This window comes from Belonocnema kinseyi, chromosome 6 (genome assembly GCF_010883055.1).
Source record: "Belonocnema kinseyi isolate 2016_QV_RU_SX_M_011 chromosome 6, B_treatae_v1, whole genome shotgun sequence".
Classification (NCBI taxonomy): Eukaryota; Metazoa; Arthropoda; class Insecta; order Hymenoptera; family Cynipidae; genus Belonocnema; species Belonocnema kinseyi.
In genome coordinates, this window is record NC_046662.1 from 35,658,828 (window position 1) to 35,684,337 (window position 25,510).

The 25,510-nt window shown below is 27.2% G+C and overlaps 1 protein-coding gene across 7 annotated transcripts in view; it reads left to right on the plus strand.

The window, feature by feature from the left end:
* LOC117174290 (catenin delta-2) overlaps positions 1-22,413 on the plus strand; it is a 122,607-nt gene extending 100,194 nt beyond the window's left edge. For 3 of the 7 annotated variants that reach the window (XM_033363250.1, XM_033363247.1, XM_033363249.1), the window contains 3 exons: positions 4,655-4,778; positions 9,859-9,954; positions 20,630-22,412. In XM_033363250.1, coding sequence (XP_033219141.1) covers positions 4,655-4,778; positions 9,859-9,954; positions 20,630-20,890 — 481 coding nt within the window. In that variant the 3' untranslated portion in view covers positions 20,891-22,412. Of the gene's footprint in view, positions 1-4,654; positions 4,794-9,858; positions 9,955-20,629 lie in introns of those variants that run through there. The other 4 variants (XM_033363248.1, XM_033363251.1, XM_033363253.1 and 1 more) reach the window with 4 other exon arrangements.
* Positions 22,414-25,510: the final 3,097 nt, after the last annotated feature.

Sequence of the window (25,510 nt, forward strand, 5' to 3'; positions counted from 1 at the left end):
TTCAGTGAAGTTCCTACTAAAATGCAGTACCTAAACGTACTTTATTTTACTCTAATACATTTCCCAAAGTTTCAGCTCGATATTTTATTTAGAAAAAAAGTTGTTAGGTTCAAAAAAACATTCAGTGAACTGAAAAACTGTGGTCGGTAATATAGGTATTTAGCTGTGTCACATGCCCTTAAGATATAATTTCAGGAATGGAATAGTTATATTTTGAATTTAAAAAAAAAAACGAGTTTTCTACAAAATACATCAATTTACAACCAAATAGTTGAATTTTCAACTAGAAAGGATCAATGTTCAATTAGAAATATAATTCCAGAAATGAAATAGTTACCATTTCAGTTAAAAAAATAATTCTGCACAGAAAAAACTAATTTTCTACAAAATCGTTTAATTTTGTGGCAAGTAGTTGAATTTTGTTAAAACTTGAATTTTCAAGTAAAGAAAACGTATTATAAAAAAAGTTCATTTTCAACTAATCAGTTGCATTTTTTAACAAGATAATTAAAATGTTAGTTAAAAATTAAATTTTTTTATAAAAAAAATAAATAACTTTCAACTAAAACTATGAATCTTCAACCATAAGAATTAAAATTTAGGAGAGTAGTTCAACTTTCAATTAATGAGTTGAATTTTCAGCGAATAATTTAATTATTAATGTTTCAACAAAAACAAATTTTTGACAAAGTACTTGAATTATCAACTAAGCAGATTAATTTCCATCTCAACAGTTTCCTGGAAAGAAAAAAGAATTGGATTTCTACCAAAAAAAGATTAATTTTCCACAAAATGCATACATTTCTAATCATGTAGTTCAATTTTCTACCAAATTATTGTAATTTGGAGCCAAAAATACGAATTTTCTACAAAAAAGGAAAATTTTTCGCATTAAAGTTAATTTTTAACCGAAACATTAAGTTTTAATCAGGCAGCTGCATTTTTAATAGTAAAAGGCTCAATTTCTACTGAAAGAGATAAATTTTCGAAATGAAAAGATGAATGTTCGAAAAAATATTTAAATTTTCAATAAAAAAAAAAACTGTTCTTAGTCAAAGAAAAAAACAATTTTAATCAAATAAATAACTTTTCAACAAAATCGTGGACTTTTTAATCAAAAAGTATTACTTTGACAAAATTGTAGAAGTTTCAACAAAATAATTTTAGTTCCAACCAAATAATAAAAGTTTTAACCGCAAAAGATGAATTCTTAACCAAAAATTTAATAGTAGACTTTTCAACCGAAAAAAAATTATCTTTTAACCTAAAATAGGTAGTATTTTCTTATTCAGTTAGAGAATAATATTTTTAATAAATATTGACGCTTAGTTTTAATATTTTAAACATATAGGATTAGAAAACTGGAAATTTTGTTAAAAAAATATAACTTATTTTCCTTCGCACACATATTGATTTCGGACTATAGTTGAGTATTTTAACTTTTTTTTTTCTTCAAATTTTTGACACTATTTACACTATATTTGATCTCAGAAGTAAGTCCGAGGCCTTACCAATTCTTTCTAAGTGCTAAACGCCTTTTAGTTCGTTTTCTTTTTAGTTTGAGGACTCTGTGCTTTATTTTTATGCATGAAATAATTTACGATTTATACATGATTCAGGGTGGCAACTTGTCCTGGAAACCGGGAAATGTCCGGGAATTTAATTAAAAAACCGGAAGTTTACTTCTGATCGCAGTAAAATTCAAGTTTTCATTATTTTAATAATTTTGGACAATTTAGGAAAGTTATTTTCTTCTTTATCTAAAGTCGTGGAGCTTTAAAAAAAATTCGGATTGAGAAGGATGAAGTTTGAAAAATCCAAATTAAAAAAAAAAGAAAGTACTTCAGGTAATTTTTAGATTTATCCTGAATTATAATAGAAAATTTTGTTACATTTTTTATTACGAATGTATCTTTTTTTAGTTACAAAATTAAACTACTTGCGGTTAAAAGTTAAACTTTTTTCTTTAAAAATTATTTTTTGTTTGTTTGAAGATTCATTTGTTTATTAAAAAATGTATCTCTTTTTAAAAATGTAACTAGTTTCCTAAAAAAAAGTTTTTTTTTTATTATTAAGAATTAGATTGGCAACTGAAAATTCAACTGTTTTATTTTTGACTGAATATTGATCTTCTTTGGATGAAAATTCAACTATTTGGTTGAAAATTGATATTTTTCATTTAAAAATGAAACTATTTGTTTGAAAATGTATGTAATTTGTTTAAAAATTCTTCTTTTCGGTTTAAAAATCCAGTATTCCTGTCAAATATTTATCATTTTAGATGAAAAATCAGCTTCTAGGTTTCGAGTAAAATTACTTAGTTGAAAGTTAAACTCTTTTGTTAAAAACGAATTGTTCGGTTGAAGATTCATCATTTTAATTAAAGATTCATTTCTTTGGTTGGAAAATAGCTATTGAATTGAAAACTTTTTTTTTTTAAGAAAAGAAATTTTTTGACGAAAATTTGTTTACTTTTTTGTTGAAAAAAATTCAACTGAAAATTACAGTTAAAAAATCATCTCTTTGGTTGAAGATTTATTTTTTTACTAAAAATTTAATTAGTCAATTTTTGTGTTGAAAAATAATATTTTTTAATTGAAAATGCGTCTTTTTTGATTGTACACTGATTTTTTAAGTTTAAAACTCAACTATTTCAGTTGGAAATTCGTAGTTTTAGTTGAAAAATCATTTTTTTAAATTTAAAATTCTACTATTCCAGTTGAAGATTAATCAAGATTGTTTTTTTTTTAGTTAAAAAATCAACTGTTTTGTTGAATGTTTCTTTTCTTTGATTAAAAATTCAAGTAGTTCGTTAAAAATTCATATATTTTGTTGAAAAATTGTATTTTTAATAAAAAATTAATCTTTTTGATTGAAAATTATTTTTTTTAACAAATCCTTTTGGTTGAATGATCAATTATTCCATTCAAATATTCATGATTTTATTTGAAAATTTATTAGTTTGGTTGAGAATTGATCTTTTTTATTTCAAAATTCATTTGTTTGCTTAAAAATTTTTTTTCCAGTAGAAAATTAATCCTCCAGTTTGAAAATTAATCTTCTTGATCTTTTTTAATTAAAAAGTTAACTAGAGTATAATTTTAAATGCTTGATTAAAAACTAAGTTTTTGTTTGAAATTTAATTTCTTTGTTTAAAAATTTAACTGTTTTTTTTAATTCGTTTTTTAAAAATTAATTTGTTTAACTGAAAATGTAACTTTTTCATTAATAGTTCTAAAATGATCTTTTTTAGTTGAGAATTCATCTCTTTTGTTAAAAATTTAACTATAATGTCGATTTTTTAAAATTAATTTTTTCAACTTAAAATGTAACTTTTCAATTTCTGGTTCAAAGTTGATCTTTTTCAGTTGAAATTTGGTCTTACTTGATAGAAAATTAATCTTCTTTGTTTTGGAATTTCCTCTTTTTTTTGTTTAAGGGTTAACTTATGTTTGGAAATTCATACTTTTAGATTGAAAATTCAAGTGTTTTCTATAAACTCGTCTTTTGGCTTGAAATTACAACATTTTGGATCAACCTTTTTTTTCTTTCTTGACTGAAAAATCGTTATTTGTTGCTAAATTTGTTCTTTTGATTGGAAAATTCATCATTTTAGTTAAAAATAATTTTATTTGGTTGAAAATTGGACTGTTTAGTGTTGAAAATTAATTTCTTTAAATTAAATTATACTTTCCATTTTTATTAAGAATTAATCTTCATGGTTGAAAATTCGCCTTTTTGGTTAAAATTTAATTATTTTGTTAAAAACTCAACTTTTCGGATTACAAATTCAAATGACTTCTGGTTTATTAGTTGAAAATTAATTTATTATGGAAGAAAATCATCTTTTTTTGTTGTAATAAATCATTTCTAAATATGAGTATAGTTTTTTGATTGTTTTATTATGTTTATCAAATGATTCTACTTAAAAAATTTCAAAGATTAAAATACTGATTTTCGAGTATTAATTTTCAGAGGAAATGAAAAATTCTTTATAGAAAAGTCAGGGGATTTTGAAAATTACGTTTTGCTGCCACTTCTCTTAACTAAAAATGGAACTATTCCATTTTCTGTTGCAAATTCTTTTTTTAGTTCAAAATTAAACTGTTTGATTGAATATTTGTCTTCTTTAATTGAAAGTTCAAGTAGTTCGTGCAAAATTCATGTATTTTGTTGAAAAATTTTATTTTTGGTAGAAAGTTCATCTTTTTATTTGAAAATTAATGTGATTTAAAAAAAATTCATCTTTTTAATTGAAAATTAAAGTATTCCAGTTAAACATTGACCACTTTAGTTAAAAATTGATCTTTTTGGTTTCGAATTCAACTATTCCAGTTGATGATTCATTAGTTTTATTTAAAAATTCTTTTTTGTTGTTGCAATTTTTGGTTCTGTTGTGTTGAAGGATGTTTAAAATAAAAATCAGGAATTAAAATTAATGTTTGGGTTTTGCGGCAAATATGAATATGTTACTTTTCAGTTTACCAGGAAAATTTAAAAAACTTGACCGAGAAATGGCGGGGAATTTGAAATCGTCCGCCGAATCGCCACCCAGTAAATCTTTAGACACTTTTCTTTACACACGATTTACGCTATCTTTTTGCACAGAGTCCTATTTAATGTTTGAGATAATTTGATGCTATGTTAAAATTAGTTATGACTGCAGCACACTCAATCGTCCAATGGCAAGTCAAGGCAGCACGAGGTACGAAGACAGAACTATTCAGCGGGGTAACGCCAATTCCAATAATGGTGGACGATCCACCATCTATCAGTCTGTAAGTAGAGTCTGATTAATGGAATAGAATTACACTCTCAATTTAAGATTATTGAATAAGGACATCAATAGTGAACAAGCTAAGATTTTATTTTATATTTTCTGATTTCGTTATCACTTCTCTTTTCGTAAATGCTTCGGAATATTAGGGATGGTCTACTCGATTTGATTATTTATAAATGGATTAATCGACTGAATCGATTCATTTTTTTTCGATTTTTACAAGGGAATGTCTATTAATTACGTAAGGATGATTTTTGATATTTTAGAGACCCTCTATTGTAAGTATTTGTAAGATTATATCGATGCTATAACAAATATTTTTACTGTAAACGAAATTTCAAAAGGTTTGAAAGATTTCGAGTGATTTGTAAAATTCGGAGTGATTTGAAGGGATTGAAAGGAATTTCAAGGTATTTCAAATAAAAACAAAGTATTTATAAGAATTGCACAATTCTTACGGGATTTCCAAAGCTTTTTAGAGATCTGATGAGATTTTAAAAAATTTCAAGTTTGAAGACATTATCTAGTAGACTTTTAGGGATTTTTTTAGAAAATTAAAATTTAATGAATGAAAAATAGCTTTTTTGCATATAAATTATTAATAAAAGTTGATTATTTTTCGGTTGAAAATTGAACTAATTTTTTTTTTAATTCATTTTTATTTTCTCGAAAATTCATCTTTTTAGTTGAAAATTCAACTATGTGTTTGCAAATTAACGTTGTTAAAAAATTTTTTTTGTTTGGTTTGAAAATTATTTATCAGTTGAAAATTTGACTTTTTGGTTGAAAATTCATTATTTTTAGTAGAAAATTTAAGCATTTTTTCAAACCTTTGTTTGGTTCAAAAATATTGTTTTGACTGAAATTTCATTTTTTCTACAAAAAATTTTATTTGTAATATTCATTTGTCGATAAAAATTAAACTATTTTATCGAAATTTTACCATTATTTTTTTAAAATAAATTTTGACACTTGAAAATTAACTATTTTATTTAAAATTGGCCTTTTTTGTTTAAATTGAAAAGCGTTTTATTTAATATTATAATTTGCTCAGATATTTTCAGTTAATTTTGTTCATTACTTTAGTTGAAAATTCATCTCTATAGCTAAAAATTCGACTATTCTATAGAAAAATTTTTTTTTTTGTGGAAAATGTTTTCTTTTTTAGATGAAAATCCACTTTTTGTGTTGCAAATTGAATTATATTGTTGAAAATTCAATTTTTTTATCTAAAAACTTCACTATTCTATTTTTTATGATTTTTTTTAAATTTAACAATTTTTTTGAAAATTCGTTTTCTTCTAGTAGAAGATTGAACTTTTTTAATTAGAACTTTCAATATTTAGTTGGAAATTTATGTATTTTGTTGAAAATTTGTGCTTCTAGGAAAAACTTAATTTTCTTCTTTGCAAATTTATCATTTTGGTTAAAAAATAAACTATTTTTATTTTTGGTTCAACATTTATCCTTATTAGTTGAAAATTCTTCTACTTGAAAAAAACAATGTTATCAAAACACGTACTTCGAATTTTTCACTAGAAAATAATGTTATGTGCGTAAAATTTAGAACTACGTAAGAAAAGGTGACAAATAATTAAAATTTTTAATTTTGTCTCTTCAAACTAAATTTCTTACTCTTTTAATTTATGTTACAAATGAGCCGTAAAGTTTGATTAATAATTTGTTTTAAAAAGCTATTTCATGAAATTTTAAAATATTCATAAAAAAAGTCACCGGATTAAAAATTATTTGACGCAATTTCAATGTATTTTAAGAGTTTTAAATAAATTGCGATGTTCTCATGAAATTTCAAAGAATTTTGAAAATTTTTTTAAAATTCCGAAGTATGCGCCGAACAAAATGAACTGTCTTAGAGAATGTTTTGTTTAAATGATAAAAACTGATATGATGTGAAAGCATTATAAAACCAAAAAAAATCTCCTTGACAAGCAAAGTGGAAAATTGACATTCTGCCGGCGTGCGTTTATATTAAAAGATTTCGTAAGATTTCAAAAGCTAATGAAATTTCAAAGAACTTTCGAATATTATAAAGATTTCATGATTTTCGAGGAATCTTAATGGCTTTTAAAATACTTTGAAGGATTAAAAATATTTCAAAGGGATTTCGAAATATTTTATAGCATTCCAAGGATTTTAACCGATTTTTAGAAATTTTAAGGGAATGCTAAAGTTTTATCGATCGCAGTTTTTTACGGAATTTCAAGCCTTTTTTAGAAACTTTATGGGATTTGAAGGAATTCCCAAGTATTTGAAGTAATATCAAAGGATTTTAAACAAATTTGGGGGATTTTAAAGATTTAAAAAAATCTCTCAGGATTTAGAAGGATTTCCGGGGATTTCAAAGGATTTTACGTGAATAAAAAAAAAATGTTTACGGATTTCAAGAACTTCTTAACGATTTCAAGGGAATCCCGTAAGAATCGTAAGAATGCCGCAGATTTTAAACGATTTTGAAAGGTTTAAAAGTATTTTACAAGACTTTAGTCGATTTTAAAAGAGGTCTTCCATTGACTTCAACGGATTTTATGGAATTTCACAAGATTTTGATGGATTTCAAAGAATTTCGTGAGATTTTCAAATATTTTAAAGCATTTTACGGAATTACAAAGAATTTAAAGAAGTTTTGATTAATTTCAGGATATTCGGTATGGCTTCGAATAATTTTAAAAGAGTTCACAAAGTTTTAAGAGATTTTAAAGGATGTCAATGATTTTCGAGAGCTTTGCGAGATTTCAAGGGATTTTAACAGATATTATTGTATTCAAAATGATTTCAAAGGATTTCTAAAGATTGAAAAGGATTTTACGGAATTGACGAGATTTTAATGGATTTCAATTGTTTTGATTTCAAGGGATTTCGTGAGATTTTCAAATATTTCAAAGGATTTTACATTATTATGAGGAATTTAAAGAGGTTTCATTGAATTTTAAAGAACTTCAAGGGATTTCTAAAGATTTTAAAGCGGGATTTTAAGAAATATTCCTTGAAGTCCATTTTTGAAATGAAAAATCTTTAAGAATCCCTTGAATTTCAAGTAATTTGGAAATATTTAAGACATTTCTCATGATTCGAAGAATCTTGAAAGAATTTCAATAGATTCTGAATAATTACTTCAGATTTTAAGTTAAATTAATGGGATTTCAAATATTTCAAAGGTTTGAACGGGATTTTCAAATATTTAAAACGATTTCAAGAGTTTGTAAAGGATTTCTGAGTTCTTCAGGATTTTCGGAGATTTCCAAGGACTTTCAGAGATTTTTAAGGACTTGAAGAAATTTCTAGTGGGTCAAACAGATTTCAGGGATTTTAAATGCATTTAGATAGATTCTTAATAAATATACGGATTTTGTAAAATTTCAAGCGATCACATGGACTTGTTGAAGTATTCATAGGATTTTAAAAGCTTTTAACCAATTTTCAAGGGATTTCTAAGATTCCTATGAATTTTCTTAGATTTCAAAGAATTCTACGAAGTTTTACAAACATTTAAAAATAATTGTGCAAAATTTTAAGGGATTTTGTAAGATATCAAAAGTTTACAAGGTATTAACAATCTTTTCGAGTGCTAACGTGGTTCAACAGATTTCATGATATTTCGAATTATTTAAAAGTTTTACAAATATATTATTTGTTATTGTCGGTTCAAAATAAGTATTGTTTTTGAACATTAGATTCTAGAATTGATTATTTGAAATTGATTAATTCTGATCGATTAATCGGAAAAATCGAATCTACAATTTTGAGTAACGATTTTTGTTACCCTGGCTGTCATCTGTAACTTGACAGAGTACTTGAATGAATCATGTATAATGCAGAATGCACTATACTTTTTTTTATTACTTTATTCATGAGGAGATTATCAAGAGTGTTCGAAGTTCAATTGGTAATCTAACACTACTGCCAATTCACTATATGAAAAGCAAACCTAATTGAAAAAATCTAGATGGCCTAAAGTTTCAGGAAGTTCATATTGAAAGTTCAATCTAAAAGTGGCTTATAAAATTGCAGACGTCAAGTTTTCAGAATATTTTAATGAGAACATCGGGTCTTTTTAGAAATGCAATATTCTACCGAGCGCAATACTTTTATTATGAGTAGATAGGCTGGAACGCTTGATGACATAAATTTCCTCCTCCTCCTCCTCCTCCTCCTCCTCCTCCTCGAACTGCTTATGTTGTTACTGAAACATCAGGAATGGATGTTCATTTATGAAAGCTGAGTTTCTGTAGAGCAGTTGAAGGAGGATGAGAAAGAGGAACAGGAAGAGGATCCGATGAATAATATTTGTTATTGTCGGTTCAAAATAAGTATTGTTTTTGAACAATAGGTCTAAGAATTGATTATTGGAGATTGATTAATTCTTATCGATTAGTCGGGAAAATCGAATCTACAATTTTGGGTAACGATTTTTGTAAATCGATTCAGTTTTTTTTCTCGAGAATCGTCCATCCCTACACTGACTCGCTAAAAAGTAGAGTATTAAAGTTCGTAAGTCTGTCTTTACTATTGATGTCTTTATCCATTTTACGATTCCTTTTATGTCGTTAAAGTTCTTCAAAGGCGGGCATTTTTTTCAGTAGCATAGTAAGATGACCCGTTTTATAAATGAAAGCAAAATTTAAATACCAATATTGATGCTAATTTGAACTTGTCAAAAACATTCAGAATTGAGCAGTTATTTTTTAGGGAATCTCTGTAAATAATTTTTCATCTGTTTCGGTCATATTTTGAAGAACTTTTGCAAAACTTTTGAGGAACATTGCAATCTAAAGTATTTTATAACAATGATGTAAGAAGTTGTTACTCGCCGAGCCATTTAATTTTTATTTTCTAATTATGTATTTATAAATATACAATCTTTCTACATTGTGAGAAATTGTCTCAATCTTCCAAATTTTCGTCATCAATACCAATTCAAGTTTGTAAATTTTTGAATAAAAAGTCACTTTAAGTTTAAAAAAATCTATGCTCATCTCGCTAAAGATGAAATCGAAGCAGCTTTGATAATAAGATTTGACGAGATCTTGAAACCGAAAATATCGATCTATGTTTAACAGCAAAACGAGGAGATCGCAATGTCAGATATGCAGTATCCAAAACAAGGAACTCACGCACCACCTGCTGGCGGCGTTTGCGTATTTCCTCCCAATCCCGTAAGTCACTAGACACTAAAAAAAAAACAAAACGAATTTGTGCGCAATTCTCAATGTAAACACTAAACACCAACAGCTTTTAGGCACTATTTGCTTAGGACATAAAAAAAGAGTATTACACTTACAAAATAATTGCAGTACGAATGATATACTAAGAGTTTGTAATTTACATTTACACACTATCGACTTACTAATACGGGATTATGTATATTTTTACATGTTAGCAGTGTGAATCGCACTAATCGAATTTGCATGGTGTTTGAATAATACACATTTAATCATTTAAGAGGGTGGCCGCAGGTCGGGGAAAACCTGGAAATCAGGTAAAAGTCAGGGATTTTGAAATAAAAATGACAAATGTCCGAGAATTTATTGCTAGAAGCACTTTAAGTAACTATAAAGAATAATTAGGGCTGTTACGCAGTCAATTTTAGTCACTTTTTCTACACTGTTTAAAATAAAATTATTACTTTACTTTTAATAAATTAACCCACTGCTTAACCAATATCTAACTGAGGTTTAACTTATTTCTTACTTTTATTAAATTCTTTTGAAATATTTTAGGATATTTAAAAAATATTCCCAAAATTTTTAATAGACTTCAATAATTTGAAAGGATTCCAAAGGATTGAGAAGATTTTAGGGTATTTAAAAAGACATCAAGGCATTTTTAAAAGATTAAAAAGATTTAAAAGATTTCAAGGAATTTCTAAGGATTTAAATGATTTTAAGGAATTAAAAAAAAATTGAATGAATTTAACTTTGATGGATTTCATTGAATTTATTCACAAAAATTGAGAGACTTCATAGGATTTAAAAGATTAAAAAATATTTCAAGGGTTTTTCCAAATAATTTAAAGAATTTTAAAGATTTTAAGATATTCTTAATGATTCCAATTTTCGATTTATTTAAGTAATTTAATGGGGTTTCGAAGGACTTAAAATATTTTAGGTTATTTAAAAAAAATTCCAAATTTCCAAAAATTTCAATAAATTTCTAAAAATTTTAGTAGGCTTTAAATTAATTTAATTTTTATAGATTCCGTAGAATTTATCCACAAGAACTGATGAATTTTGTAGGATTTCAAATATTTCAAGTTTTTTCAAAGACTTGAAATAATTTTAAAGGATGAGTTTATAAAGTATTTTAAAGATTTTAGAGGCATTCAAAAATTTCCAAGACATTTTCAAGCGATCTAAAAAATGCTCTTGGAATTTCTAAGGATTTTAATGATTTTAAGTGATTTAAGAATTATAATGGGTTTTTAATCAATTTAATTTTGATGAATTTTGTGGAATTTATTCATAATAATTTAGGGATTTCTTAATATTTAAAAGATTTTCAAATGTTTCAAGGTTTTTCCAGACTTTAAAGAATTAAAAAAAATTTAAGATATTTTCAAAGATTTCAAGGAATTTTCGATTTATTTCAGTAATTTAATAGAATTTTCAAGAGATTTATAAATTTTCTAATGATTTCAAGGATGTTAAGGGTTTAAAAAAATTTAAATGGGTTTTTAATTCATTTAATTTTGATGTATGTCATATAATTTATCCAAAAGAATTAAGGGATTTCGTAGGATTTCAAATATTTTTAAATATTTAAAAGATTCCAAGGATTTTTCAATTTACTTCAGTTATTTAATGAGTTTTAAAAAAGTATTTGAAAAATTTTAGGGATATTTTAAAGATTCCAAGACATTTTCAAGAGATTTAAAAAATCCTCAATGAATTTCTAAAGATTTGAAGGATTTTAAGAGATTCAAAAATTATAATGGGTCTTTAATAAATTTAATTTTGATGGCCTTTTTAGGGTTTCAAAGATTAAAAGAGATTTTTAAATATATTTTGCAATTCATTTGGAATTCACCCTGAATTGTTATTTATTTATCCTGAATTTATTTTAACTTTTTCGAACTCTTTTTAATTTTGTTTTATTTACTTGAACTCTTCTAAATTCACTCAATTCTATCAAATTCAATTGATAATTTTTAGTTTTTCTTAAATACATCCTGAAGGCTTTTAAGCTCACCTTCATTTCTTAGGAATTTTATCCAAGTCTTCTGAATGCCCTTCAATTTTTAAAATTTTCGGATTGTTTCAATGCACTTGAACTTTAAAAAAAACCATGCATTTTTATTATTTTGTTCGAATTCTTATTTCCTTTAAATTCTTTTATTTGCACTCCAATTTTCTAAAATCAATGGGATTTTCTGAATTTTTACGAATTGATTTTAATTCTTTTGAATTTAAACTTAAAAGAACATGATTCACATTATTAATAAAAATTAGTTACTTTTAGTCAGGGAAATTCAGGGAATTTTGAAAATGAAATTTTGCGGCCACCCTGTTAATCACTCATATACTAAATGGGAATGCGTTTCACACTAAAATAACTTTCTTTTTTTTCACTGTTTTATTAACACCTACCTAAAGTATTGCATAGAGGAATAGATTTTTTATAAGGTATTTACACGAGAGTATTAGAATATTACAATACAGTATATTATTTGTTTATATTCTATCGTAAAAGTTGTGACCCGGTTACTCAAAGTATAAAAAAAATACAACTAGGATACTTCAGAGCTAAAAAGACGTTTGTAATTTGTATGTATACGTGATAGTTACATGTTATGATTATGAAAGTGTATAAACTAAGTCAATTGCAAAAATTAGACTGTCATTTGTAACTTGACAGGGCACTAAAATGAATCATGTATAATGCAGCATGCACTACACTTTTTTTGATTACTTTATTCATTAGGAGATTATAAATAGTGTTTGAAGTTCGTTTGGTAATTTGACACTACTTTTAATTCACTATCAGAAAAGCAAACCTAATTGTAAAACTCTAGATGGCCTAAAGTTTCAAGCAATTCATATTGAAAGTTCAATCTAAAAGTGGCCTATAAAATTGCAGACGTCAAGTTTTCAGAACATTTTAATAAGAACATCGGGTCTTCTTAGGAATGCAATATTCTACCGAGCGCAATACTTTTATTATGAGTAGATAGGCTGGGACGCTTCTGGACATAGATTTCCTCCTCTTCCTCCTCCTTCTCTCGCTCCTCCTCCTCCTCCTCCTCCTTCTTCTTCTCTTCTTCCTCCTCCTTTTTCTTCTCTTCTTCCTCCTCCTCGAACTGCTCATCTTGTTACTGAAACAGCACTAATGGTTGTTCATTGATGAAAACTGAGTTTAGGTAGAGCAGTTGGAGGAGGATCCGATGACAGAGATTTTTACCATATTGTAAAGGTAGAAATTCAAAAAGAAGTGACAAATAAATATATTTTCTGCCACTAAAAAAATGCGGATGACGTCATCAACTCTGACTCTTCGAGAAAAGTCGGTAACATGTCGTTAACAGGAATCTATGCCCAGAAACGCCCCAGTAAGAGAATGAAGAGGGAATATAAGGGTGATTGCCTAAAAATTGACCATTTTAAGTAATGAGATTTTCGAAGGAAAGAAAATTTCCAAGCAGTCTGAATTATCAATTTTTTTAGTTAAGGTAACCAAAGAGAGTATGAAAAAGTAAAACTAAGAGATCAATGATTGTAGGCGAGACTGGCGCGAGATTTGCAGTTATTTTCAGAGAAACATTTGCAATCTAATGTAGTTTTTTTAAATTTAAGTGGTTCTATACATTCGGTAAATTTTCATGTATCAATATCATGGAAGACGAAGTGTTAATTATTTATCATTTTTTGTTAATAGATGATTGTTTTTCGTTTTTTATGCACATAAAAGATTCAAGTAAAGAATTTAGAATTTTTAAGATACATTTTTTAATAAATGTCCTTATTAAAACCTGCTGTTGAATTAACATTTATTTTAAAAATGTCATTTAGAAATTACTTCTACAATTTGTTAAAAATAATTTATAATATTCTTTTTAGAAAATTCACATATTAAAATCATAATTATGTACTTTATAAAAATAAAAATTCTTTTCTGCAAAACTTAAAGAAATAATTTTAAATAGAAATTAGAGAAATTTCCTGAAACTTGCCGTTGTCAGCAAAAATGAAAATTTCGTCTTGAATATGTTTAAAAATACTTTTAAAAAATCAAATTTATAAAAAAATACATTTAATTAATGTTCGCTAACGTTAAATGCGATATTTCTTATTTTCAATCATTTCCTTTTGTTTTAAAATACCATATAAGAACAGGATTAAAGTGTTGAAATTTTAATAATGTTTATGTTTACTGTATTTAATTTTTGGTTTCTTAAGAAATTTAGTATCATTATTTATGTTCATTCTGAAAAGAACAGCAACAAAAACTACATATTTTGAGAGGAAATTCAGAATCTCGTTTTACGCTGTATGCTCATCTCGCCCCCCCCCCCCCATTTGTGTTAGTTATAAATTTATAATTTTTTTTTATTTCATGCAGAACAAGTACAAATCTTTAAAAATGTGGGAAAAAGTTACTATTTCAAGATATGATTTATTTTTCAACTTTTCTGTGCAAAATTCGTCTTTTTAGTTTGAAAATTTCTAAAGTTTGATTAAGATTCCTTTTCTTTCTACACTACAAAATTTTGTTTTTATGAAAAATGTAACTATTTTGTTGAACATTCATCTTTTTAATTTTAAAATTTATTTCCTTTGGTAGAAGTTTCATATTTGTTGTTTTGTTAAAAATGCAACTGCATGATTAAAAATTCGTCGGTTTTTGTTGAAAATTAACTTTTTTTCTTAACAATTCATCTGTTTTGTCATAAATTTGTATTTTTGGCTCGAAAGTTCAACAATCTGATAGAAAAGTCTACTATTTGGTCGAAAGTTAAACTACTTTGTTGAAAATTCATTTTTTTAGTTGAAGATTCATAATTTCAGTTGAAAACCTAATTTCTTTGGTTAAAAATTCAACTATTTGGTTAAAAATTCGTTTCACCTTCGGTTTAAAATTAATTTCTTTAAATGAAAATCTAACTTTCATTTTTGGTTGAAAAATTTATTATCTTCAGTAGAAAATTAATGTATTTTGTAAAAAATTCGCATTTTTTTATATTGAAAACTAATCCTTTTGGTTGAAAGTTTATTGATTTGGTAGAAAATTCTTTCTTTTTTGTTATAAAATCAAATTTTTCAGTTAAAAATGGAACTTTTTGGCTGAAAACCAATCTGTTTTCATTAAGGATTTAAGCCTTTTTTTGAAAATGAATTTTTTTTATTAAATTCAAATGTTTTTTATTTTAAATTCAAATCTTTTTTGTTTGAAATGTCAGCTATTACATTTTTGTCTGAAAATTCATGTTTTTATATTGAAATTTAATTGTTTAACCTAAAATGTGGCTATTTAGTTTAAAAATTATATTTTCCAGGTTGAAAATGTAATTCTTTTTTGTAGAAAATTAGTTTTATTTAATTGACAGTTATTATTTTTCAATAAAAATGTAATTATTCCATTTTTGATTAAAAGTTGATCTTCTCAAGTTTAAAAATTCAACCATTTGCTGGAAAATAATCTTCTCTTGTTTGAAAATTCAAATGTTTTGTAGAAAGTTCGTCATTTGTCTTGGAATTTCAACATTTTTGATGAAATTTTTGTTTTTTTATGAACTGAAAAATCGTTCTTGGTTCTAATTTCCACTCTGGTTGAAAATTGGTCATGTTTTGTTAGAAGTTAAATTTTTTGGTTGAAAGTAAATTTGTTTTGATTGAGAATTCAACTTTTTTTTCTAATTTCCCCTTTTTTATTTTAATTCAACTGTTTTTGATTTAAAATTTAAAATTTCCCTGATTAAAATATCACCCATTGCATTCTTTTAATATAAGTGGTACCTGTGAACACTGTGAATGTCAAATATTAGAAAAAAATTATTAACATTATTTATAATTTTTTCACGAAATTGTATGACTGAGACTTTAAGTGGTCAACTTTTTGGCAATCACCCACAAAAGTTTGATTGAAAACTGATTTCCATAGTATTTTATTCAAATATCTGCACAAGTGCCAGAAATCTGCCATTTATTTTAAAGGCATTTTTTACTAAATAGATATTAAAAAACTTTTGCACGTTTTATTCACTAAATAGGTGGATCAAAATCTCTACATTTTTGTAAATACTTGGTGTGCCAATCATAGCTGTTTTTTATATAATCTTGTTTTCTATTTCTTAAAAAAAAACATTTTTTTTATAAAACGTCTTTTTTTAAGCTTTTTTTTTTAATACTACCGAATACAATATAGTACATTGATTTTGGACCAAACGCAGCATTTATATGAAAGTTGCACTGTGCCAAATTACTTGAAAGTAAATACTCAAGAGTATAGAATGTAACCTTAGGAGAATATTATTAATTTGTGATTGATAATGATATTGGAAAGTGACTTGCAATTTACTCTCTATACAGTTCAAAAGATATTCTCTTTTGAAAAAAATACTCGAAAAATAAGGATATTTAATTCCTTACATTTTCAAGATCAATAAGTCGAACAAAAAATAACAATCTTTTTTATTGTGTTGTGCCAAATAATAATAATGGTAATGCATTGACTGGTGTTTGGAGCTTTTATAAAACTAAAGAAACGTATTCTTCTTTTGTTGGGTATATTATAAGTATTATATGTCAATTATTTATTATGTATTTATACGTTTAATGACACTTATTACGAGGATGTGAATTTATTTTCTTCAAACAAACTGGCAATAAATAATGAAAAGTATCGAAGACAGCTAATTGTGAAAAAAGATGATATACTATAATTTGTAAATTTTTATTTCTAATAACTATTTAGCGAAATTTTTACGTTTATATTCGGCTTTATAAGTAATTTAAACACTTTTTTACATTCATATTTCGAATTTTTCTGATCGTACCATTTTTTCTTAAGATGTTTTTTATTTTATTTTTTATAAACTATGCTTTTTTTGGTTCGTTTTGCAGGGTTATAGCGAATTAGGTATGTTTAATGTAAAATAATTGAAGACATGTACAGTGGAGGATTTACAGTTGATTTAATAAAGATTAACATATCATTTAATCTAATAGCCTGTATATCTTTTATATCGACACGCTTTTCAGGAAATTTTCAAGCACTTTGAATTCACTTATATTATTTCACAAAAAGTCTATTACATAAGTTTAGTATATAATACTTGTAATTGCGAATATTTTATAATCAGTTTTTTACATTCGCATTGCTCATGAGAAGGAATTTTTTTTCATATTTTAATTTTATTTGGTATGGTTGGGCGAGTAACGCAGCTCAGATTATTGGTCTCGATTTCAGTATCCTGGTACATTTAATAAGATTAAAAATTCATGTGATTGACATAATAATTATTTTATAATTGATATAACTTACTTTAGTGTAATTTAAATGACTTAAAAGCAACTTTAAAAAATTGCAACTAATTCTTAAAGAAGATTATTTTGCATGCAAAAATTTGAAATATAAAAAAACTATTCACGGATATTCGGCTATTAAAAAATTTGTGTTCGACTGAACTTTTCTTCTTATTGCTTCGTACCAATTTTTTTAAACTGACACGATTTTAATGAATGATAGTTGATTTTCATCGGGAAAAAGATTATCTACCACTTGGCCTCCATATTATTTTTATTAATGAATACATTTTTATTAAATATATACTTATTTAATTATAAATTTTTTTTTTTACAAATTTGTGTGTAATGATTTGATCAAGTAAAAATGTATTTGTAAACATTGTATGAGGTTAAGTTGCAGATAAACTTCGTTCAACAGAAAATAAGCTATCATTAATGTAAGTCGTATAGTTTAAAAAACTTGGTAATTATGAAAAAAGTTAATTGTAAATTTAATTTGTTATCAAGGAATTTTTTTCAGTTTAAAATTTTTTCTGGATAAATAATCTTTTTTCTTTTAAGCGAGGTCATGAGGAATAATATTATAATTTTTAAAAGTATAATCATTAAAGTTGATCATTTAAAATCCTAATTCAGATCGAATTTCTGCATTAAAAAATCAGGTTTCCATATGAAATTAAAAGATTGAAAAGTATGTAAATTAAAAAAAAATTCAAATTATTTAAAAGTTATAAACTAATCTGAAAACCCGTTTAATTTTGAACAGATTTTGAATTGTTCATTCTTGAAATTTTCCACGGTCCATTATTATCTAATTTTAAATATTAAAGTTCAATCTTTAAAATTCCTAATTTAAGTTTTTACAGTTAATTAACTTGAAACGTTTTACTGTAAACAAATTCGGATTTCTAATACTTTATTTCTTAAAGCATTGCAAAACTATACTTTAGAATTTTTGAATGGTAAAATGAACAATTAGAAATTAAGAATCACAAATTCAAAATTTCAAATGAAATTAATTTAGAACTCGGAATTTCAATTATTACATACTTGAAATTGTTATAAATTTTACTTTTACAAATTACTAAATATTTTTTAAATTTAGGTTAAAACCATAAATCTAATAATTAACAATTAAAAATGAAACTAAGTTTAGATTAAATCAAAATTGAAATTCCTTTTTAATGTCAAAAATTCTACCAAATTCTTAGAAATTTAAATATTTAAACTCCAAGAATCAAACGATAGAAGTTGGATAAACACGCATGTTAGTACCTCTATTCAAAATAAAAATCCAAATATAAAAGGAAATGCAAAGGTGACCTCCAATTTTTGTTATAATTTTTTATTTTAATTGTCTTGAAAAGTGTGTTGTATTAACATCGAAAAGTTACTCAATTTTAGTAAATCCAAATCGGGTGTCGCTTTCTTTTTTCTCTCTCTTTTTGATTTGTATTTTAATTTTGAATAGAGTTTACGTAGCCCAATAAAAATTTAATTTTTTAGTTTTCCTAATACTACCGTCAAAATTTCTTTCTCTTTATGAAAATACGCTGCCATAAACATATCATTTTATTTTTGAACAATTGCTTAGAGGTACCGCTAAGCTGTTTTAGGTCTGGAAATTAATTTTTTTTAGTTACTTTGATTTATTCCTCAACACAAATTTAAGGTTAAATAATTATTTCGCCCCTAAGAGGTATTTTTTGTTGTTGGAATAAGTCCTAATTTTTGTGAAATAAAAAATTGTAGTTATTATTGGGCACACACATTTTTTGTGGTTTAAGGATTCCTATAGTACTTAAATGTATTTTAGCTATAAATTACCAAAAAGTAAAGCGGCGTAGCGGAACCTACAAAGCATTTTTAGAAAATTCAAATTTTTTGGACAACCTAATGGAGGTTTTTGGATAACGTGTGCTTGTCAAAATTTGTTTGTTTCATTCCTGTCGTTTAAATCTTAACATTACGAAGAATTTCGTTATTAGCCTATATAATCAATAATTAATCCAAGAATGTTAAAAAACTGTCCCAATGTATAATATCCTATTAGGTCTACAAATTAGTTCGGAGCCTTTTACTTTGATTTTTTGTAGCACTTGATCAGACTTTAATTTTTTTCCCGCCATAAGGTAGTTTTAAAGGGCGAACCTTAAGCTTTAAAACACAATTTAATCGGTGGCAGCCCTGCGGACTTAACCTCAATAATGATTAGTTAATATGTACAATGGCGTCCGACAAGGTATATTTGAGACACTGCAGTTTCTTTGAAAAAAATGCAACTAAGGTCACGGAAAGTGTTTTCTCAGCCTTAGAAGAAAGTGCGGTAACACGTAAAGCATGCAAAAAGAGGTTTCAGAGATTGCAATATGATAATTTTTCATTTGGCATTGAAAAAGAATGCAGTGTATCAAATGTTCCTGTTCGGACGCTGTTGTATGGACTAAAGTAGAGGAGTAAACTCAGTTTTAATCCAAGATTCCTATCATACCGACATCGAGAGGATTCTTAACTGTAGTGGTTCTTGTCTGTGCTAAGTTTCTAGAACATTCTTGAGGACTTCATAGAATAATATTACGCAATTGTGCGAGCCGCATTAATTTAAACAGCTTCCAGGTTATTTCTTATCGCAATTAATCATTTCGCGTAATATTGTTCTATGATGTCATCAAGAATGTTATAGAAACTTAGCACAGACACGAAGCACTACAGCTTAGAATCTTCTCGATATCGTTAATGTAGGGATCTTGGATTAGTAGACGAGTAAGGCTGGTTCTAATCCAAGATTTCTACCTTACCGTCATCGAGAAGATTCTAAGATGTAGTGGTTCGTGTCCGTGCTAAGTTTCTAGAACATTCTGGATGATGTCATAGAATAATATTACGCAATTGTGCGAGTCGAATTCATTTAGACAGCTTTAAGGTAAACCCTTATCTCAACTGAGCATTTCGCGCAATATTATTCTATGACTTTCAGAATGTTCTAGAAACTTAGCACGGACACGAACCGCTACAGCTTCGAATCTTCTCGATGTCGGTAAGTTAGGAATCTTGGATTAGAACCGGCCTTACTTATATACTGATTAATGATTTTTAAAGTCAGTCCTCAGGGCCGCCTCCTAATATTGTCATTCAAAGTATAAAATTCGCCTTTTAAAATTACTTTATAGTGGGAGAAAGAAATGCATGTTTGACCAAGAATTACAAGAGGTGAACGCAAAAGGAACCAAATGAATTTGTAGAGTCTATAAAACGTACCGAGTATTTTAATCGAGACTGGCGGCCCTCGGATAATCTTAATACCCGTCCACCCCACCCCCACGTTCACGGTGTCATTTGCACAGTACTAATGTTGACCTGTGTGTTGCAGCAACCGAAACCCGGTGAGCCGCTGTACGCGCAAGTTAACTTGGAGAAGAAAAAGAAACGGCAGTATGAGCTGGGGGTGGGCCAGGGCCAAGTGCAGGGCCCGGTCGGAGCTGTGCAGGGTGTCGGTATCGGAGGCACTGGCTCGCAATGGATCGGGGATGGTGTGGGTGTGGGCGTCGTGAGCGCCCAGGAAACTCCTGCTGCCACCGTTAACGCCCCCCCGAATTCAACAGCCGTGTCAGCGGGTGACTCCTGGGTATAACACGCTCTAGAAGGCACCGTCTTCTTTAAGACCTCGGACCTGCGGCCCAAGCAGCCGCTGAGTCTTGCGAAGTGATTGATAACTCATAACAAAAAACGCCCATGCTATATGTGTTCCTCTCAAGTGTGGAAAGCGATTGGAAACCTCCTCTTCTTGCGGCATCTACAAAAGTTCGACTGAATCGGAGATTTGAAAAATCTCCTCAATCCACCTGCAGAAAAACGAAGATTTCAAATATGATTCCAGGGACATGTTGCGATTTTTTTAGGGCGACTTGTCCGACCACATTTTGCAGTTGTAGTCGCACTGATGGCTCTAAACTTTACAGCACAATTCTAAATTAATATTTAACGAAACGGTACTACTACCGAATTTTTCGCGTTTCGTACTCCAAGTGCGAATAAAAGAAAAAAAAGAGGTGAAACTGCGCATCGGCGGATTATAAATATTATATATATATATACAAATATATAAACACGGAAATACACGAGTAGATATAGTCTATTGCTATATTATATATAAAGTATAAATATATATATAAATATATACATACATATATTATATTGTATAAAATTTTGAGGCTGTGGGTGTGGCAGAGGATAGTGATCCCTCGGAGCATCACTCGTTTTGTTGTTGTTGTGGGCCGATCCACGACTCGTCATCATACCTGTTTCAGAACGAGATTCGAAAGACTTAAATTTCAAAACAATTTTTTCCCATGATTTTAGCGTTAAATTTTATTAAAGATGAATCAGATAAAAAATGTAAAGTTCACTTCTGAACTGGTTTGAGGACGAGTCGTGGATTGCCGGAAAAATTCACACCACTTGAAAAATCGCAGTCAAGCTGAGAGAATTGTTGGAAGAGAAATTGGGAAAAGCGACTGGCGAAATTAAGGCCATGTATTACTTACCTGATTACACTTTACCGATATTTTTATCGAAAAATTGTGGAAATTAAGTAAAATGCACTGGAGAGTGTTGCGGAAAAAAATTCCTTAATGGAGGAATCGGGTGAGTATTAAATGGCCTTTTTAAAAATACGTAAACTTGATGTATTGATGATAATAAAATTAATAATGAGGAGATAATAATATCGCGAGAAGAGTGATAATGTTTATCGTTGCTATTGAAAGCTATTGCAGAGATTATACCCTTGTTCTATTTCATTATTAATATTATTATGATAGTTGAGAGGAATGTCTAGAGGGATCTAAACTAGGAAAGAATGTATTCGATGGAAACTGTTTAAGTAACTTAATATATCGTCGCACCTAGCACGTAGTTCTCGTTTCACGGTTTGCCAATCACAACAAAACATTCATTTTATATTATGCGGGATGGCTACTCGTCTGGAAAACCTGGGATTGTCAGAGAATTTTTATATACCTTGTAAAAACCTGGAAATTTCAAGTTTTTTTGTTTAATGTCAAGGAACCTTTTTGAAAATATGCTTAAATTTTTTAACCCTCAAACGGTACACTGGTGCGAATTCGCACCCGAAGTTTTTTCATTTTGTTGGCATTTATACAAACACAGCTGCAGCGGATTATCCCCACATATATTAAATATATATGTGAAATATGTGTGATATATGCTAGTTGTTTATTATATGTTCAGTATATTAAAAAAATAATATTAACATTGCAAACAAACCAATTCGCACCAGTGTACCTTTTGAGGGTTAAATTCGTAATATAAATTTAAATAAGAATGTTTTTTTCTTTTGAAAAAGTATCATTATATTCCTGGATTTAACTATTGTGTTGAAAAATTTTCTTTTTTGTTCTAAATTTGAACTATTTTGGTAGAAATTCATTAATTTCATTAAAAATCAAATTTTTGCTTTAGAATTGATATTTTCTGCTCGAGAATTGAAATGCCTGTTTTGTGAAAAATTCGTTTTTTAACTTTAATATTGAACAATTTGGTTTACGTTTTTTCTCTTTCTTGCCTGAAAAATGTTTTCTTGGTAGAAAATTAACCTTTTTTGTTGTAAGTTCACATTCAATTAAAAAATTTCATCTGTTTTAGTAGAAATTTCATCTTTCTACGTTAAAAACTCAACGGATTAGTTAAACATTAATCCGTTCTGGTCGGGGATTCAAATATTCTGTTAAAAACTCACCTTTTTTGGTTGAGAATTTAAAATTTTAGTTGTAAATTCAACTCTTTAATGAAAAATTGAACTATTTCGATGAAAATTCGTATCTTTTTGTATGAAAATTAATTTGTTTTTAACTGAAAATTTCATTCTATTTTTTGGTCGAAAATTTATATTTTTGAATGAAAATTCAATGTTTTGCTTAAAAATTCAACAGCTTGATTGAAATTTCTTCTTTCTCTTTTGGCCGAAAAACATTTTTTTAGATGAGAATTTGTATTTTTTGGTCAAATTGAACTGTTTTTTTAAGTTTAAAATGGAGATCTTTTTTCCTTTAAATATCAACTTATATACATTTGTTGTTGAAAATTCATATTTTTGTTTGAAAATTCAACTTCTTGTTCGAAATTTGAACTAGTTTGTAAAAAATAAATTTTTTGTTTAAATGTTCATCATTTTAATTAAAAATCTATCACTTTGGTTGAAAATTTGAATATTTTTTTGAAAATTCGTTTTTTTGTGGTTAAAATTTAATTTTTTTAAATTGAAAATGTATTATTATTTTTTGGGTTGAGGATTCATCTTTTTTAGATAAAATGCTTATATTTTGTTTAAAATGTACACATTTCTGTTGGAGATTCATCATGCTAGTTGAAAATTCATTACTTCGGTTAAAAATTTAACCATTTCGTTAAAAATTCTTTCTTACCCTGGCTGATTATTTGTTTAACAGAACATTTAACTATCCAATTTTTGGTTGAAAATGTATCTTTTTAGTTGAAAATTGAAATTGGTTAAAAATTCATCCTTTTTGGTAGAAAATTAATTTTCTTGGTTAATAATTCATTTTTTGCTTGAAAATTCAGCATTTTGATTAAAAAAATGTCTCTTCCTTGAATGAAAAATATTCCTTCGTTGAAAATTCGTATTTTTTGGTTGAATTCAACTGTTTTATTTGAAATTAAGATATTTTTTGGTTGAAAATTTAATTATTCAATTTTTGGTTGAAAATTCATCTTTTTTAGTGAAAGATTTATGTATTTTGTTTAAAATTGAACTCTTTCTGTTGAAGATTCATTATATTAGTTAAAAATTTAACTATTTTGTTGAAAATTCTTTTTTATGTTGGTTGATAATTAACTTTTTAAACTGAAAATTCACCTGAATTTGAAATATAGAAACATAAAATAAAAATGTCTTTTAATTATAATTCAAATTCGTAGACTTAAAATAAATTCAAGAAATGCTTAATTATTTTATTATTATTTTTTATTTCAAACCTTTCTAAATTAAAAATATTATTGAATCAAAGTTACTTTTTCAAATGAAGAAACAATTATTTCACATATTAACAGTTCTATTTTTATACATTTATATATTTAAAGAGACTGAAAAAAGTAAATCTTGAGGAAAGTGCTCATTTCCATTTTATCACTTTTAAGATCGCTTCATTTATAGAAATAAAAACTCTTCACAATTTACTCTTGAATTTACAAATTTTCGAGAGTAAATTGTGAAAAAAAAAGATGAATGTGGATTGGGATTGGCTCCTCGTGGGTTTCAATATGTGCCCTGGTATTTAAATTAAAAAAAAAAAAATAGTAGATGACGACCCACCGTGTTCCAGGACGATGTTCTCACTGAAATTTAAATCGCGCCATATATCGATAAAATTGGAATGGACAGTCCACGACTCGTCCTGAAGCAGGTACGAGGGCGAGTCGTGGATCGGACGATAGGAATAAGAGCCTCGAGAAAATTTTATTCACGAATCAAAGTCTCAAATATTTGATTCGAGCGATGAATTCGAGCAGCATCTTGCAAATCTTGACTCAATATAGAAATGAAATCATTTTCTTCGGTAGTGCTCAACTTTAAAAGTATAATCGCATTCCGGGGAAAATGAAACGGACAAATTGACCGAGTATAAATATGAAACACAGGACAAAAACTCGTTAAAATATCTCACACAAAAAAAAAACGTTTCCCATTTAGAATGTAGAATCTCAAATTTGTAAAATTTGAGACACATTTTTGGGCAGACGAAGAAAATATCTCAAATGAAATGGGATTGAGGTAATTATCGAGTTTTTTTTGGGGGGTATTGGTTGTTCGAAGTTTTTGATATGTGCTTCTTTTCCCCCCATGCATTTTGTAAAATGCGTTTATAATTTTCTACAAAGAGACTGCTTAGCACTTGTACAGTAGACGAAATGGAGGCTCAAGAAAATCGCTTTAGCAGATTAAGAATCATGTGGTTCCACAAACACGATTCTCCATTTTGATCACACTCTCTCCTTTTTCCATTGTATTATAAAAATACGCGTTCTTTCCGATACATACATACATTAATCAAGAAATGGATTAAAACGGAAGTCGATTAAATTGATAATTATGCAGGGTTGAAAGTTTGAAGTATTATTATTTTTTTTTATTTTCATTTGTCATAGTGGTATCTGACTTCTGAGGGGCGTAATTTTGCTGATATTTCAAGATTGTTTTAGAAAATATTTATCT